Source organism: Microcaecilia unicolor, chromosome 6, assembly GCF_901765095.1.
Source record: "Microcaecilia unicolor chromosome 6, aMicUni1.1, whole genome shotgun sequence".
NCBI lineage: Eukaryota > Metazoa > Chordata > Amphibia > Gymnophiona > Siphonopidae > Microcaecilia > Microcaecilia unicolor.
In genome coordinates this window covers 310,467,989-310,487,451 of record NC_044036.1, presented here as the reverse complement: position 1 = coordinate 310,487,451, position 19,463 = coordinate 310,467,989, and the positions used below count along the sequence as shown (strand labels likewise).

The 19,463-nt window shown below is 44.5% G+C and overlaps 1 protein-coding gene across 1 annotated transcript in view; it reads right to left on the bottom strand.

Moving 5' to 3' along the window:
- SEPTIN9 (septin 9) overlaps nucleotides 1-19,463 on the bottom strand; it is a 460,073-nt gene that overhangs the window by 375,584 nt on the left and 65,026 nt on the right. Inside the window, exon 2 of the mRNA XM_030208139.1 lies at nucleotides 19,187-19,243. Within this exon, the coding sequence (XP_030063999.1) occupies nucleotides 19,187-19,243 (57 nt within the window). The remainder of the gene's footprint in view (nucleotides 1-19,186; nucleotides 19,244-19,463) is intronic.

The following is a 19,463-nucleotide window of genomic DNA, read 5'->3' as shown; positions in this document are numbered from 1 at the left end:
TGTGGCTGATTTGAGGGTGCTCTGGAATTCACCAGCGTGCCGTATGTGTTCAAAACATCCAGTCAAAACCTCATTTATTAATCTGAGCGATGTATCCAAAGAAACAAAAGAACACAGGGGCCCTTTTACTAAGGTGCCTAAAAGTGGCCTCTGCTGGTGTAGGCGCATGTTTTGGACGCTCGCAGGTCCGTTTTCTAGCGCGCCTGGAAAAAAGGCATTTATTTTTGTGCCTGAAAATGGCACAGAAGAAGGGGGGGGGGGGGTCCATGTCTTCCACAAAGAAGCCAAAGAATGCAAAGTACACAAAGGTGGAAGTAAACCAAGTCCAAATGACCAGCACCGAATACACGGTAGTAAAAGCACCAAGAACGAAGTTTATTGGGACCCTACACGGTCCGTGTTTCGGCTACAAAGCCTTCCTCAGGGGTCTAAAAACATAAGATACAGAATGTAAATATAAAAAAAAAAAACTTTAAAAATATAAATACTTAAAAATATATATTGGTTTAAAGACATTGTTTCAAAAACATAAGACAACATATAATAATAAAAACAGTACAAAAATATATAAACATTATATAAATATACGTATATAGATAAATCATACACACTGTGGTTGGGACGCGGGGTTAGTGTTGGGCAGACTTATACGGTCTGTGTCCTGAAAAACACAGATACAAATCAAGGTAAGGTATACACAAAAAGTAGCACATATGAGTGCGGATGTTATAATGCCGTTGTATCGCTCCATGGTGCGACCGCACCTGGAGTATTGTGTTCAGTACTGGTCTCCGTATCTCAAAAAAGATATAGTAGAATTGGAAAAGGTACAGCGAAGGGCGACGAAAATGATAGTGGGGATGGGACGACTTTCCTATGAAGAGAGGCTGAGAAGGCTAGGGCTTTTCAGCTTGGAGAAGAGACGGCTGAGGGGAGATATGATAGAAGTGTATAAAATAATGAGTGGAATGGATCGGGTGGATGTGAAGCGACTGTTCACGCTATCCAAAAATACTAGGACTAGAGGGCATGAGTTGAAGCTACAGTGTGGTAAATTTAAAACGAATCGGAGAAAATTTTTCTTCACCCAACGTGTAATTAGACTCTGGAATTCATTGCCGGAGAACGTGGTACGGGCGGTTAGCTTGACGGAGTTTAAAAAGGGGTTAGATAGATTCCTAAAGGACAAGTCCATAGACCGCTATTAAATGGACTGGAAAAATTCCTCATTTTTAGGTACAACTTGTCTGGAATGTTTTTACGTTTGGGGAGCGTGCCAGGTGCCCTTGACCTGGATTGGCCACTGTCGGTGACAGGATGCTGGGCTAGATGGACCTTTGGTCTTTCCCAGTATGGCACTACTTATGTACTTATGTACTTATGAGTTATCTTGTTGGGCAGACTGGATGGACCGTGCAGGTCTTTTTCTGCCATCATCTACTATGTTACTGTGAAAGATGGATCATGATTATATATGTATAATGTTTGGGATAGTATGAGACCACATAAGATATCAAATATCAATATACCATACCTAGAGCAAAGGAATTAAATGAAAGGGATCTATACTGCTACTGCCACAGCAAAACACAGACAAATTTGTAAATGGAATATAGGGGCTTGCACGGGCTTCGTTCTGCTTCAAAATGAAAGGAAGACGGGTAGATTTTAAAGGAAGAATCCTGAGAAATCCTCTCTTCAAACACCCTAGTGCCTGCTCTGGGCCTGTGTTAGGTTTTCAGCAGTAAGGGTGGCTTTGTTTTGTGTGCTGTTCTCTGAGCATTGGGAAGGAATAGGAAATGGCCTGCTTGACTACATTAGCATGCTATTTGTGTTAATCTTTGGCGCGCTCATTGTTTCCTGTGCTAGAGCTTCTGACCATTCTGTGCTCACTAATGCGGGCGCTAGTCTGGTACTAATGGCTTCTAGCACCCGCGTTTGCTTCTGAGCATCAGAGCCATGGTGAAGATAAAAGGAATGGAGTTAGAGTGGATGAAAAGGGCACAGATAATAGAGTACATAAGTTCACAAGTATTGTATGCTGGGACAGAACAAAGGTCCATCAAGCCCAGAATCCAGTTTCCAACAGTGGCCAATTCAGGTCACAAATAGTTGGTAAGATCTCAAAAAAGTACAAAACATTTTATGCTCCTTATCCCAGAAATAAGCAGTGGGTTTTCCCCCCAAGTCCATTTTAATAATGGTCTACAGACTTTTCCTTTAGGAAGCCGTGCAAAACTTTTTTAAACCCCGCTAAGCTAACCGCCTTTACCACATTCTCTGGCAGAGTTTAATTACATGTTGAGTGAAGAAACATTTTCTCAGATTTGTTTTAAATTGACTACTTTGTAGCTTCATTGAATGCCCCCTAGTCCCAGAGACTTATCTGATGAATGGAGTTCCTCAGGAGGGGTGTAGGGAGAGATAAGAGTGCAGAGATACTGAGAAGCTGCAGGAACAACACCCATTGGCAAGTCACTTCTAGCCACAGGCTGATCTAACCCCAGATATTTAATGGCAGGGTATGAGCTGCTTCCCAGCACTGACTGCTGACCCAGAGGTTAACTGGGCACTGGCTAATATTCAGACTAGTGCCCAGTTAACTCGCTGCATAACATTAGGACACCTGTTTTGCTGTCCAAACTTTATGTGGTTACTTAGCCTGTTAGTGGACTGAAAATTGCAGCTAAGTTTTCGCTCTGCTCTAATTCCAACCTCAGACCACCCGCAAACTATCCAGTTTCAGCTATAGGCGGTTAGAGGGGATATTCAGCAGTACTATCCGGTTAAGTGCCGCTGAAGCTCTGGAACGAGGGGGCATGCAATGAAGTTAAGAGGGAATAGGCTTAGGAGTAATCTAAGAAAGTATTATTTCACAGAAAGGGTGGTGGAAGCGTGGAATGGCCTCCCGGTGGAGGTTGTGGAGTCGAGGACTGTGTCATGGGATAAGCACGTGGGATCAATAGGAAAAGAAAGAGTTAGAGGTTACAGAGGATGGGCAGACTGGATGGTCCATATGGCCTTCATCTGCCGTCATGTTTCTATGAATATCCATGGACAGTCCTGCACAAGCACATTTAATCAGCCTGGAGCGAATTGTTTGTTTTCTTTAAAAAAAACCTTGCCAGAATGATCCTCGTAACCATGCTTATCCTTCAGTCCTTTCGCCCACACAACTCTGATGTAAATCTGGACTGAAACTGGCATGCTCCTGCAAGTTTTCTGGCAAATGCAGCAGAGCGCAGAATGTAACAGCAGATAATGTTCAATAGTCATTAAGAGGAATGAAAGGATTCTTGTCAGTCAATTACAACATCAGACATACACGTGTGTATTTTTGCCTGTTCTGCAGCAGGCGTAAATATATACTTGTGCCTGTTGATGCTGGTTATAAGATGCCAATTTAAAAGGGAAAGTATGTGTCTCCTTTTCCTTTCTAAACTATTTGCTTTTTACGTGTGTGGCCAGTTCTAAACTTATCTCCATTGTGCGTGTTAAAACAAAACAAATATTGCTTTATGATTCAAAAATTGTGAATGTTGTGGAGATGGGTAAAAGTTATGATGGTGAGAGTGGTTTTGTTTTTATATTATGTTTTTAATATTTTATAGAGGGGGAGACCCTCCCCCAGCCCATGACCGCTGCTGCTGCTCTTCATGGTGCTCTGCTCCTCTTTTTGCCCTCGCAGCTCCCCCACCAACTACCCTCTCTCACAGCAACAGCATTGCCCCTCCCTCCTTCCCTCCAGCCACCCCTGCCTCTGTCCTGCTACAGCCTCGGCACGAACAGCGGCAGTGGGAGTCCCCTAACTATTTGCGAAGCAAAAGGGCAGGATTGGAGAGGTGAGACGTAGGGCTGCTGGCGTGGGGATGTCAAACCTGGCCGGAGCAGAGGAGAAGAAGAGTCTCAGAGTACCATTTGCAAAAAAAAAAATCCCAAAACACCTACACATGGTTTTCATACATGCAGCTTGTATACGTATATGAAAGCCGTGTGTAGCTGCTCTGGGCACATTTTTTTTTAAATTTATTGTTACATTTGTACCCCGCACTTTCCCACTCATGGCAGGCTCAATGCAGCTTACATGGGGCCCAGAGTCACAAGGAGCTGCCTGTGCCTGAAGTGGGAATTGAACTCAGTTCCTCAGGACCAAAGTCCACCACCCTAACCACTAGGCCACTCCTCCATAGCAGCCACGTTTATTGAGTGGTTGCTGTACGCATTTGCCAGTGCGTTCCCTTACTGAGCTGCTGTTTTTATGAGCATAGGCAGTAAGGGCTCATGTGGGAATCTTGCGCTAACTAGTTGGCGCCAGGGGAGTAGCCAGATCTCGGTGGGAGGGGAGTCCAGAGCCCAAGATGGGGAGGCACAATTTATCCCACCTCCCCCAGCCATCGACCCTGACCGGCCACTTTCAACCCTCTCTGCCGCCACAAGGTACCTTTGCTGGCAGGGGTCCCCAACCCCCACCAGCCCTAGTCTTCTTCAGCGCCGGTCTCTGGCGCGTTCGCTGATCTGAATGTGCTGGAGACTGGCGCTGAAGAAGACTAAGGCTGGAGGGGTTGGGGACCCCCACCAGCAAAGGTACCTTGCGGCGGCGGCGGATCAAAAGTGGCAAGGGAGGGTCGGCAGGAGGGGGGGTCAAAAGTAGAGGGGGCCAGGACTAAATCTGTGGGGGCTCATGCCTCCATGGCCCCACCTAGCTACGCCCCTGGTTGGCGCACGGTAATGTACCTGTGCTGATTAGGACATGCCCCATTTTAGTGCATGGATTAGTGTGTGCTAAAACGCCTGAGCGTGTCCTGCGCTACGCCTTTTTAAGTTGCATTAATGCAGCCCCTAAGTGACTCTCCACTGCTTTCTTTGACTGCTGTTGTCCCTCCCTTCTCCGATCTTTCTATGCATCTCTTTTCCTTTCCTGCTTTTGTTGTCACTATGCTTTCTGCTGATATACTCAAACATTATACAGTCCGGAAGAGACACTGCGAAGCCCAGTCAGATTATAATCCTATTCATAAATCGCATTTCAAATTATTATTATTTTTTTTTAATTTTTTGTTACATTTGTACCCCGCGCTTTCCCACTCATGGCAGGCTCAATGCGGCAGGCAATGGAGGGTTAAATGACTTGCCCAGAGTCACAAGGAGCTGCCTGTGCCAGGAATCGAACTCAGTTCCTCAGTTCCCCAGGACCAAAGTCCACCACCCTAACCACTAGGCCACTCCTCCACATATTTATTGTACATATTGAGAGGTCAGAAAGAACATCTCCCCTTTTCTTTGCATGCACAGTCAGACTTACTTACAATGAATTCTGCAGTTAGGGGTTCTTTCATGTCACATTTTTAAAAACTGGATGATGTCAAAGTTTATTGATGTGTCCAGCACAGCAAAAGTCTTTGGTCCACAGTTATAGACTTTAGAAGATGGATTCCAGATCCCATAAAATTCAAAGCCAAGAACTTGTACCTAAAAGGTTTGGGGGTTTTTCCCCCCCACTGATATAACTTCCGATACTCTACTAAAAATCAGTCATACAAAGTTGAACGTAGAGGTCCTTTTGAATGTCAAACTTTATAAAACTTACTCTCACCTTTTTGTTCAGTTCTTCCCCCACCAGCCTACCCTACCCATGATTTTCTTTCCTCTCTCCCCATCTCTGCTTCACTCTCTCGCTATTGCTCCCTCTCTCCTTTATAAGTCTCTCTATTTCCTGACTTGGCCATGAGCGAACCTTCTCTCCTACATGATCACACTGATTATATGTTTTGGAATGGCTTCTCAGTTCACGCCTGGTTATAACACATTTCACCACAATTTTTTGTGGCTAACCATTTTATTGTAGGCTTCTGTGGAAGGAGGTGCAGCCATTTCCTCTAAACTCTTTCTAATTATAATAATTTAGGTAAGTTTTTTTTTCTTCTGACTATAGCAGTGGAATCTGTTCAGTGTTTGCAACAACACAGCTGTCTGGGAAGAATGGACTGGGACAGAGACTAGAAAGTTAATATTCAGCAATGCGACCACGGTATAATTTGAAAACCTCTATGTTAGACTGTTTTAATCATACATATAGTCAGCAATGCTATCTTCTTAGCTAGCGTCACTGAACAGCCATGTAGAACTGGAAATGCATACGATAGGGGCCCTTCTACTAAGCCGTGTAGGCGCCTACGCCTGCCAATTCGGAACTACTGCCCGGCTACCGCATGGCCAGGGCGGTAATTTCATTTTTTATGCGCGTCCGCTACACTGGAAAATATATTTCATTTTCCGGAACGCGGTGCTACCCGGGCGGTAATCGGCATTGTATACTCGCTGTCGATTACCGCCCGGTTAACGTGTGAGACCTTACCGCTAAGTGAATGGATGGCAGTAAAGTCTCAGGAACCAAAATAGATGCGTGCCAATTTTCATTTTGCTGCACGTCCATTTTTGTCCAAAAAAAATAGGCCTGTTCTGCAGGTGCGCTGAAAAATGGACCTGCATGGATCCAATACATGCATCTACACCAGCGCAGGCCACTTTTCAGTGCACCTTAGGAAAAGGACCCCTGAGTGGGCTGCTGGGACATCTTACTTATAAATTTAGGGGAGAAGTTATCAACGTGGGCTACCATTGAGATGTTTTATTTTACCACTAACTTGTACTATTTTAACTCGGGTCCCATTTATGAATGAGAACTAGTTACTAATAACTGATTAACAGTAAAAAAATTAAAAACCTTCTTCATGGTAGTCTATGTTCATAACTCCCCCCCCCCCCTTAGTGTTACTACTCCTGGTATAGTCCCCAGGGCTGCTGAGAGACTAGGCTGGGCCTGGGGCAAGGCCGTCCCGCCCCCGCCCCATCGCTCCCCTTGCTGCTACCGCTCCCCCCGCCGCTGCCGCCCCCCGTCGCACCCCCGCCGCTGCAGTCTTACCTGCCTGCCTCCACGGCTCCGGGCCCCCTGCATTCAAAGCAGCAGTCGCAGATTACCTCTCTTGAGTCGCAGATTGTCTCTCTTCTGGCCTTCCCTCCCTGTGTAACGCCCTCGTCTGATGTAACTTCTGGTTTCCGCGAGGGCGGGACACAGGGAGGGAGGCGATCTGTGACTGCCGCTTCAAATGCAGGGAGCCCGGAGCCGAGGAGGCAGGCAGGCGAGACCGAGAAACGCAGCGCCGGCGGCCTGACCCCGGCACCGGGCCCCCCTTGGAGGCCCGAGCCCGGGGAATTTTGCCCCCCTGCCCCCCCCCCCCCTCAGCAGCCCTGATAGTCCCAAATCTTACCGCTTTTTGGCTATATACTTCAAATGTAATATATTCAGAATTATCCAATCAAATAGTCCCTAAAGTGACTTTGGGGGGGTTGTTACTAATGTGTGTAAAGAGAATAACGCATGATATTTATCTCTTAGGGGCCCTATTATTAAAGGGTTGCTGCGTGGCAACCCGGAACGACCGTTGGCCCAACACGGCCTCCGGTGGTAGCTCTACCTTGAGTGTGCACCATTTCCAGTGCAACGAAAAATATTTTTGTAATTTTAACTGCGGTTTACCACAGGATCCCTTACCGCCACTTCAGTGAGTGGCGGTAAGTACTCTCTGCCACATGGCCATGCGGTAAGAGTAATAGTAATCTTACCACACGACCATGCAGGGTTAGGTCAGGGAGGCAAATACACACAACCTTTCAAATAATCAAAACCATAATAATCATCGCAATATAATAATAGGTATTTACAATCCATTTTATCCCTAAGTTCAAGGTTTAGAGTGGGCAAATAATCTTAAGAAGCTGACGATAATATATCAGGATTATACAATATTAGTAAAAACAGGGAATACAATTTATTGCAACAAAATCATGTGCATTCTTATGCCAAAAACAAAAAAGGACCAACATAAAAATTAGGCACAACTTTGTGCAGGTACTTTTCCTATAATGAGAGGAAATATATGCATTCGTAATTTTATTGAATCTAATTATATATAATACTGGTATAAAAAAAAAATATATATATATACATATATATATGTTCTCTCTCTCTCTCTCTACTACTACTTACTACTTAGCATTTCTATAGCGCTGCCAGGGTTACGCAGCGCTGTACAAGTTTAGCATGGGGAAGGACAGTCCCTGCTCAAGAGAGCTTACAATCTAAAGGTTATAAACTATGTAGTCAGTGTAGGTGACATGAATGGGGAAGGTGGTTAGGCGCCAAAAGCAAGGGAGAAAAGATGGGCTTTGAGTAAGGACTTGAAGATGGGCAGGGAGGGCGCATGGCGTATGGGCTCGGGAAGTCTGTTCCAGGCATAAGGTGATGCGAGGCAGAAGGGGCGGAGTCTGGAGTTAGCGGTGGTAGAGAAGGGTACAGATAGTAGTGATTTGTCCTGAGAGCGGAGGTTACGGGTGGGAACATACGGGAGAGGAGGGTAGAGAGGTAATGGGGGGCTACAGATTGAGTGCACTTGAAGGTCAATAGGAGAAGCTTGAACTGTATACGGTAGCGGATCGGGAGCCAGTGAAGCGACTTGAGGAGAGGGGTGATATGAGAGTATCGATTCACGCGGTAGATAAGACGTGCGGCGGAATTTTGGACAGATTGAAGGGGGGATAGATGGCTAAGCGGGAGGCCAGCGAGAAGAAGGTTGCAATAGTCAAGACGAGAGGTAACGAGCGAGTGGACGAGGGTTCGGGCGGTCTGTTCAGAGAGGAATGGGTGAATTTTGCTAATATTAAAGAGGAAGAAGCGACAGGTTTTAGCTGTCTGCTGGATATGGGCAGAGAAGGAGAGGGAGGAGTCGAAGATGACTCTCTCTCTCTCTCTCTCTCTCTCTCTCTCTCTCTCTCTCTCTCTCTATATATATACCGTATTGTTTCTAATAATTGTCCAACCTCCCCCCCCCCCCCCCCCCCCCACTTCAGTGCTGGAAAACCCTTTAATTGAAATAAATCACCCACCCCCCAAGAATTCTCTCGGGCCAGTTTCAAAGGGTTTCCTATTTCCACCTTATTTCTCCCTGGCTTCCATAAACCTTCATTCACAATCTCGTGACATATTTTTCCACCATTTTAACCGTCTCCTCCCGTTCTTCAGCTTGAACCACAGATTATGATATCTTGAACTGAACACACTGCCTCTGAATCCTGAGTCTGGTCAGAAGGTATTGCTGTTGTGTGATGGCTGGAACTCTTTCCTCCTACTCACCCACCTCAATGATTCTAAACATCAACATTGCAGCCCGGGGAGGAAAATTTTGCCCTGGAATCAAATCCTTGTTTCCTACGTGCCAGCCAAGCAGCTCTCCTGCTGAGCCCCAGGCTGGCCTGCCATGGAACTCATAGGGCAGATTAGTCTGGACACACAGCAAAAAAAAAAAAAAAAAAAAAATCTTATGCCTCATTCCCAAGAACAAACTGCTCCTTGTTCTTGTACTTTAGTTTTCCAAGGCTCGTCATGGATCTTGTCTTTTCCAATTCTGTACCATTTCTACTGATATTGTATTTTATACTTTTTATAAGACACCCTGAGGTAGGACACCATACAAAAGCCAACTTTATAATAACACCTCTATTGTTGCAGAGCAAGAATAATTAATTGACTCTTGCAGCTGCAACTCATGTCTGGGGTCCGTTTATCCTGCGCATGCGAGATATGAAATGCTTCCATGGTATGCACAGAACTGCTTCTAATTAAGCCATCATCTGGGGAATACATTTATAGCTTCTGCATGTCTACGCTATGATGAAGCTTTTTCTTAGTAAGATAGTAATAATCAAACTGCCTGTGATGGCTAAAACTAAACATTATGGGGTCCTTTTACTAAGCTGCGCAGTCGCCTACGTGTGCCCAACATATGTCAGTATGGAATTACTGCCCGGCTACCATGTGGCCCGGGCGGTAATTTCATTTTTTACGTGCACCCACTACGCGTGCCGGGAAATAATTGGTAAAAGGCATTGTAAACGCGTAGACCATTACCGCCCGGTTAATGTGTAAAACCTTACTGCTAACTAATGGGTGGCAGTACGGTCTCAGACCCAAAATGGACGCACACCAATTTTCATTTTCCCGCATGTCCATTTTTGGCCAAACAAAAAAAAAGGTATTTTTTACAGGCGTACTGAAAAATGGATCTGTGTGCTCCCAAAACACACACCTACACTAGCGCAGGCCATTTTTCAGTGCTCCTTAGTAAAAGGACCCCAATGAAAGGTTTTGTCTACATCAACATTGATGACTCTGTTTTTAAGTGTCAAAGATGTCACAAAATAATACTCTTTCATCAAGAAGACACAGCCAAGGGTGGATTGATCATTGCGACAACAGGGCAGTGCCCGAGGGTCCACACCAGAAGGGGGCCCACTCTCTCCTAGCCTCTATCTAGATTAATCATTTTTGATAGGTGGCTAGGGGCCCATGACTCTTATTGCCCGGGGGGGGGGGGGGGGGGGGGGGGGGAGTCCAGCTACCTGTAAGTCTGCCCCTGGACACAACTGAACTTATTCTATAAAACAATTATTCTGTTCACATCTTTAAAAAAAAAAGACTTTTGAAACAATTCAAGAAACCCAGAGAAATTCCAGAGGTTTGTCAAGTGCATTCAAGATTTTTCTTTCAAAGATTCATTAAGCCCTTAGGAAGTCCATGGTGGGATTTTGCAAAATCACCAAATCCACACTAGAATTTGACAGATCTGCATCAAGTATCACTGTGGAATTTGGGGGAAAACCCCATGCCCCGTTCAATTTTGGAATTAAAAAACTACCCTCAGATCCCTATGCTACCTCCTCCAATCACAAAAATGCTTTTACAATGAAAAGATATGCAGGGTAAACTGAAAGTCTCTCACAAGGAACTCAGTGACATAAGTGTCCTTAGAGAGTAAAGTACACTACCTACTCCTCCAGAGACAGAGGGTTCATGAGGGACAAAGGACTCGATAGCTTTCTGGTCTTTCGTAGCAAAACTTCACATTTTTTCATGGAAAATGAATTAATTTAAATAAGTTCCATCGTTATTCTGCCTCTGTCTACGCAGTTTCAAATGCATTGCAATAAGATGGACTCTGCTTTGGAAAATGTGGGATAAAAGAACAAATAAATGGAAATGGAAAAAATGTGACTCTGGGCAAGTCACCTAACCCTCCATTGCCCCAGGTACAAATAAGTACCTGCACATACTATGTAAATCGCTTTGAATGTAGTTGTAAAAACCACAGAAAGGTGGTATATCAAGTCCCTCCTCCTTTCATGCCAAAATCCTGCCTTATTCTTCAAAACTTACTTAGGGGCCCTTTTATTAAAGGGTTGCCGCACGGCAACCCAGAACTACCGCCAGCCCAATGCAGGTGCTGGTGGCAGTTCCACCCCTAGCATACACTGCTAGCAGAAATGCTGAAAAAATATTTCTGGAGGGGGTTACTCAGCAGTAATCAGATAACATTGTGCGCTGCCCAGTTACCGCAGAGTTAGCGTGGGAGCCCTTACAGCTATCTCAATGGGTGGCGGTAAGTGCTCCCCCCTTTTGCTACGTCAGCCCAAAATCCTGGAATGTTCTACCACGGCAGCTGAAAGAAACTGATGACCACCAGCTCTTCAAGAAATCCTTAAAGACATTTTTATTCCAGAAAGCTTACCCCACTGCCAATACTAAATCCTAACCTTCCTCATATCGAATGAACCCACCTGCCCGCCGATTGTACCAACCTCGTCATGCACCCTTGTCTTATCCTATGTTCTTACCCCTCCCTTTGATTTCTTGAAACTGTACCCACCCTGAATTGTATGCTTTTGTAATATTGTAAGCCAGGTTATAGTAGTGTTCTACAATTGAACTGAAGCACCTTCGTTTCTTATAGAATAGGCTTGTAATGTGCAGCCTCAAGGTACCTACATAGAGGTGCCAAGGTATAGAATTGTCACTTATTGGTAGAGCTGGATTGTATCTGTTCATTCCAGCTCACCATTTGAAAATAATCTGGTGTGATTCATGGTACTCTGGGGTCCTTTTACTAACCTACGGTAGTGGCAGGGGTCATTTTTCCTGCGTACCAGGGCCCTTTTTACCGTAGTGGGTAAAAAGCCCCCCCTCCCAAAAGGGAACTGCAGTGGGAATTGAACCCAGTTCCCTAGGAGCAAAGTCTGCTGCACTAACCACTAGGCTACACTAGAAACATTCTAATTAGAATCTCAAATAGTAGCAACATTCCATGTAGAATCTCAAATAGGGAAAGGGAAATGGGACTTGATATACTGCCTTTCTATGGTTTTTGCAAATACATTCAAAGAGGTTTACATAATATGTACAGGTACTTATTTATACCTGGGGCAATGGAGGGTTAAGTGTCTTGCCCAGAGTATACATGTGCCTTTATACATGTATATGTGCCATGATTCCAAACATTTACATGTGTAATGTGAAAGGAAATGTGGCTACCTAGTTTATAAAATTGTCCTTCACATACGTTTCCACCCTTGCATCGAATTGTAGAGTCTTCCACTCGGCTACCACCCTGTAATACAGATTTCTCAAAACTAGCTTTAAGAGAAAACGTATTTTCAGCAGGAAGACCCAATTTCATCAATCTAGAGCAGGGGAGGACAACTTTATACACAGAAGATCATTTAAATGTCAGTACTACCCCTAGCGGGCTGAAACATTATCAAGCTCATTTTCAAAGCACTTAGCCTCCCAAAGTTCCATAGAAACCTATGGAACTTAGCCTCCCAAAGTGCTTTGAAAATATGCCTCTAAGTAATGTCAGAACTGGAAATGCACAGTGCTCCATAGACCTTCTGTGATAAATAAATAAGTAAACATTTAACCAAAAACTGATGGAAACAAACTGCTAGAATGGCTATTCTAAAAATATTTGTGAAATACAATATTTAAAATCACCAAAACTCTGGTTAATGATGCTTTCTGTGTGCTCTTCCCATGATCTTGAGGGGCCACATAAAATTCAACTGTGGACTGCATTCAGTCCAGATTACTTACCCCTAATATAGGGGAAGATGACTGCCATAACCTACCAGCAAGGTAAGCAGGTACCAGCCCATGAAAATTTGAAAAGCAAACGTCAAAAGTTTAAATACAAAATGAGTCTCAACTGGCAGCCACTATAAGTGTATCGAGAACGGGGTCATCTTTCCCATTCCCAGACATTCAAAATCAATTTCCCTGTCACATTCTGCATGATATCAAGGACAAATCAAACTCAGGTATACATATAAAGTATCACATACCATGTAAAATGAGTTTTATCTTGTTGGGCAGACTGGATGGACCATACAGGTCTTTATCTGCCGTCATTTACTATGTTACTATGATATGTAAGTGAGGCATAAATTTATGAAGCAATCCTAAAGAGCGAACATTACAATAATTGACAGCCAATAGTATCATAGCTTGAACTATTTTCCGCAAGCTATCCTATGAGAGATAGGCCTGATTTGTCGAATCAGCCTTAAATGTATAATATATAATTTACACAACTTCATCAACATCCAACTCCATTGTAAAAGAGGAATCTACAGTTACGCCATGTAATTTCAAAGAAGTAACTAGACGAACGCTGTTACTTAAATTAGCGGGGTAAGAGGGAGGTAAACCTTTTTATCTTTTCTTCCAATCCATAATAAATTTGTCTTCTCTGAATTTCATTTAAGGTGGTTGCAAGATCTCCATTTATTCACTTTATCAAAACACATATTCACCAACCTGTAAGTATATTCCCAAGATGTTTGGAATAGTATTAACTCAATACCGTCAGTGAAAGAGTAAAAAGAAATACCTAAATGTAAACTGTGCTAATTATACTGGGAGAAAGATTTCTTGCAAAATCAGTTTAGTATCCAACACAACCACTGTGACTTTTCTGCCAGGACTCTGACGCAGCAGCATTGGGTCAACGGGGAAATCCTTTGCACAGCTACTGAATCAGCAGTTGGAGATAAGTACAATTTACATAAGTATTATAAAATATTGATATAAATGCAAAAACAAGCACATTTTTGGCAAACGGTGGGATTATTTGTGAAGCATTGAATTCACATTGCACATTGAATGCCAAGACCCAGTAGTGGTTTTACACACAAAGTTTTGTGGTGGATTGCAGTGAAAAACAAGAAAGCATTTCCACCAGCTGGTTTCAAGCACATTCTAATGAACAATATCTCTGATAGTGGAAGTCTGGTTTACATCGCTTAACTTTTTTAGCACTTGTCAACATATGTAAAACACATGTAGGGGCTCTTTCAATTTCAGAAGGCACAACAATTTCTCTTAATGCTCCCGATCAGATCCAAGCCTGTGGGAAGGGAGATGAGAAACATTCACTATGGATCTACACCATACCTGACCCTAACGAGGTTCATTTCATTTCCAGTTGAGCAATTTTGGAAAGTGCTTGAATGTCAATTTTAAGTTCAACTATTAATATTTCCCTTACAGTAGTAGAGTTGCCCTTTACTTGATGGAAGATGCTCTTGCTGTCAGCTAGAGGTACCTCACATATGATATGGTCGAATCGATGGTGGTGGAATCATGGGGGATGTCCCTTTAGTAGTTACACACCCTGATCTTGCTCTAGCTTCTGACAGGAAGCCAAACTGAGTGGCCTTTTTACGAAGCATCAGTAAGCCCAATGCTGGCTTAACGCATGCTAACTCGGGACTACCGCCGGCCCAACGAGGCCGCCGGTGATAGTTTTGGTTAGAATGCATGTCCTTTCCGGTGAAGGTAAAGGAAGTTCACAATTCCGTGATACTGGAACTGGCACCAGGACTGAAAGCAAGAGATGAATTAGAGGCTGAAGCTAGGCTTGAAACTGAAGTTGTGCTAGGAACTGGAGCTGCTGAATTGGAACAAGGAGTGGACTTGTGAACCAAACTCACTCAGGACAGTAGCCAGCAGACTAATCAATATAGCCAAAGACCCATCTGAAAAAAACTGGGGTTCTGGACCACCACCCAGTGTTACGGTTCTTCAGAGACAGAACAGAAAACACCAGGTTGAAGATGTCTGTTCATAGGGATTCTAGCCACAAAATTAGCCGTGGCTGAATGTAAGCAAGCTTGCTCCAAGGAAGCCTCCTTCCTAACAGGAGATCTGTAGTCTCCTATTCTCTGAATGAGAACAACACTTCTCTACTTGCTGGAACTGGTATAAGGGAATGGCTAGGTCCTAGGCAAAACTAGACAAAAGCAGAAGGAACACTGAAGACATGGCACTATAAAGCAGGACAGGACAGAAGACAAAATCAAGGTCAAGGCAGAGACACCAACACCAGATGACTCATCTGACTCATGGCCTTTGCAATCTGTCACAACTGTCAGGAATGGTGAGCCCTTGGACCAAAGCTGGAGCTTTGGCAGACAAATCACCTGGGCTGGCACAGGCAGGAATCAGAACAGACTGGACTAGGATAAACTAACAGACTCAACAAGGCAGGACAGAGGTAACTAAACACAATGAACAACACAAGAACCGGATCCAGACAAGGCAAGGAAAAGAAGGCAAGGGCCAGAACTGGAACCCAGACAGGACAAGGAAAGACTCAGAAGTGGATTAAAACTGGGACTGGGACCCAGAAATGCATGACGGCAAAACACGGAAGTAGATTAAAACTGGGTCCAGAAAAGGGCAAGACAAGGACAAGGCAAGGACTGGATCCGGACAGGACTAGACTGAAAGAGACCAGACAAAGCACAACTAGACAGGCAAGACAGGGTAGGAGCTAAGCAACAAGAACAACAGAAGCAAGACAATAAACAAGGTAGGGACAGGATTCAGGATTCTCAAACAGGCTTGGCTAGAACCGGATTCTGGAATAGGCTTGGCTTGGCTGGAACCAGATTCTGGAATGGGCTTGGCTGGAACCAGATTCTGGAACAGGCTTGGCTTGGCTGGAACCGGATTCTAGAACGGGCTTGGCTTGGCTGGAACCGGATTCTGGAACGGGCTTGGCTTGACTGGAACCGGATTCTGGAACGGGCTTGGCTGGAACTGGATTCTGGAATGGACTTGACTTAGCTTGACTGGAACTGGATTCTGGAAGGGACTTGGCTTGGCTTGACTGGAACTGGATACTGAAAGGGACTTTGGCTTAGCAGGGAACTGGGACAGAACTAGTTCAAACATAGAGCAGGAGCAGAACCTGGCTTCAACACACAACAGGAACAGAACTGGGCAGAAACAAAGCTCAAGAGCCAGGAAGCAAACACAGCAGGCAAAGAATTAAGCAGACTAAGGGAAGACAAACAAACAAAGAAGCAATATGGTTACCAGCATCCACAGCTGGAAGGGAAAGGCCAGGCAGATTGAGAGGCAGCAGACACACCTGCATAGCAGTGAGTTAATTAGGGACAATACTGGCTTCTACAGACTCTCAGAATTAACAGACAAGAACTACACACACAGGATAGAGAACAGGGAAAACAGGAACAGAGCTTGGCTAAACACAGAGATTGGCTCAAACACGGAGCTTAACTATAGCTGTAACATGATGTCAGTTCAATTGTCAGAGTTAAATATGCAGCAGAATTATTGAAATGTGTAGCATAATATTGATTATGCTGAATCGGATACAAAAATACAGCTTTAAAAATATAATTTGAAACTGCAGAAGAAACTGGCTTTGATAGCAGGGCTAGTCAATTACAAACACTTAACAGAGACAAAAGCTGGCTGGGAGGGTCACCAAGACATCTCTAGAGAACAAAAAACTGAAGCAGACAGAGAGACTCCGATGACTCAAACTGATCTATATGACAAAAGAAACTCCACCTATCACAGCAGACTGAAACCTGTGCAAAAGCCCTCAAGCTATAGAAAAGCCATTTGCCAGCAGATATCCAGAAAACATGTGACCATGCTTCCCTGCAAACTACAATACCCATGATCCCCTGCAAACTACAATATCCAGGACTCAGGGAGCATTATAAAAGGCCTGGAAACAGCTCAGCTCACTCTCTTGGGACCTCTTCCTCTTGGGACCTGCTTCTTGGGAATCTGCTGCTCTGCCATGAGGACCCCTCCTGTGACCATGCGGCTCATCACTCAGCTCTGTAACAAAGACTCTCCTGTAAGTTAAATTATAACCTTAACTTTTAAACTGGCTACTTTACTTAAGTACAGATTATCTGTAAAGATCTCTTAAAAGAACTATCTCTCGTTTGTAACCTTATTTATATGATTGCATCAATCATATTGTAACTTAATAAACCCTTTTAAAGCTAAAAATATAGTCTCTTTGTGTTCTGAGCATATGGTATCTTTTAAAGTTATACTGATAGCACATGGTCACTTTTAAAATTTAGTGCCATACTCTGAGTACATACTTTTAAATCTTGCAGTACCTGCTAGTGAAATTACAAGCATATAGCATTTAATTCCTTGTATTCTTGCAATTGTAAATCATTCTTTCCTTATAGGTAAGTGGTGGAGAAATTTTAGCGAGTGCTCTTAAAATATTCCCCTGCTCTTTGTTCTTAAATATCATATTAGGACTGTGACAATTTTGTAACATTTTTAATGGATATTAAGAACATTTAAATTATTTCCGGTAACATAGCAAGAGTCAAAAGCAGGGCTACACTAAAAGCAGAAGCCAAGGGAAGTCAAACAGATACAGACACCAAGGACAGGAGAGGAGGGTTGCTGGACATGGGTGGATGGAGGGGAGGGCAGGGGAGAGGAGGGTTGCTGGACATGGATGGAGGAGAGGGAAGGAAGAGAGAAGAAATGCTGGACATAGATGGAGGGGAGGGAAGAGTGAGGAAGGAGATGAGAAGAGGGAAAAGGAAGAGAGGAGAAAAACTGCACATGGATGAAGAAAATAGGCAGAAGCTGGATCCACTGGACAGTCAAGTCTGCGGAGGACCCAGCTTTTACTTACGGATGTAGGGCAAGAAATGAAGAAGAAAGGCGGAAAGTAAAGAAATAAATGGAAAGGAAGCCCTGGAAATGGAGTTAAGAGGACAGATGGCCCAGTATCCGATTCTGCTGCTAGCATGATCAGAAAAAGAAAGTCACCAGACAACAAAGGTAGAAAAAAAATCATTTTATTTTCATTATAGCGTTTGGAATATGTCCACTTTGAGAATCAGGTGCTCAACATTAAAAGTTTATATTTATTTACTTATTTATGGCATTTTATCCCACTTTAAACATGAATTAGATTGGAACCTGGGATCATTTTAATTTTTTTTCCTGGAGTAATGCATTGCCCCCCCCCCCAGGCTCACTCCCTGGCTATAGCCAGCTCTGCAAATTGGGGGGGGGGGACGCAGAGGTGGACCAGGGAGCAGTGGCGTAGCGAGGACAGCTGACACCCGGGGCGGGTTGCCGATGCGCGCACCCCCCCCCCACGGGTGCAGCACGACGCACCCTCCCCCCTCCGGAGCGCACTCTCCCCTCCGGAACGCACCACCCCCTCTGGAATGCACCCCCCCTTCTGGAGCGCGTACTTACTTTGAAAGCGGGGCGGGAGGGCCAAACCGACCCGAGTGCATGTCGCTGGGAGCTGCGTCAGCACCGCTGGTTCCCTGCTCTCTCTGCCCCAGAACAGGAAGTAACCTGTTCCGGGGCAGAGAGAGCAGGGAAGCAGCGAAGCCGACACCCCCCCCAGTGGCGTGCACCCGGGGCAGACCGCTCCCCGCCCCCCCCTTCCTACGCCAGTGCCGGGGAGAGAGCCTGTTGTTAAACATTTACCAGCACACCACTGGGTACAATCCAGCTCTACCAATGAATGGATCAATGATTGTCATGGAGTGAAGTAAAGAATTCTGATTCTTTTGATTTGTCTCCAGAAATGTATCTATCTGTGAAACTGCTACCTTTGAAGATATTATTTTGCAGCAAAGGCATTATTAGAAAACACTCTCTACGAAGAGTGTCTCTTTGTCCCACCACTTATGATTGAAGAGCCTTGCACTACGTTTTCTCTCCTGTTATGGAATTCACCACCCCCAATGCTCTCCTTCTTAGAAGAGATAGCAAAGGAAGTGAGGTTACTTATGAGACAGCTATACATACAAGCAAGTGAGTCCTGCATCACCACCCTTGCCTGAGAAATGTTTGAGCTTCCAGGTCATTTCCCATGGACACCATCCTTTGGAAACCAAACCCGCCATGCGCTCATTTTCTTGGTCCCCACACATTGCTCATCAGAGATCTGGGTTGTGGGTAAATGCCACTTACTTGGACTTGTCACATCGCTGAGTTTCCGGTGTCTTCCACTGGAACTTCTTGCAATTCCTAAGGATACAGGAGAAGAAAACAGTCTTAGGACATGTCATTCTCTACAGACATCATCTGGTGCACTAGAGGATAGTACCCTTCTTCTCTTCTAAGGTCCTAGTCCAGGGGTTCCCAAACCTGGTCTTAGAGGCACCCCAAGCAGTCAGGTTTTCAAGATATCCACAATGAATAGTCATGAGAGAGATTTACATACACTGCCTCCCATTGCATGCAAATC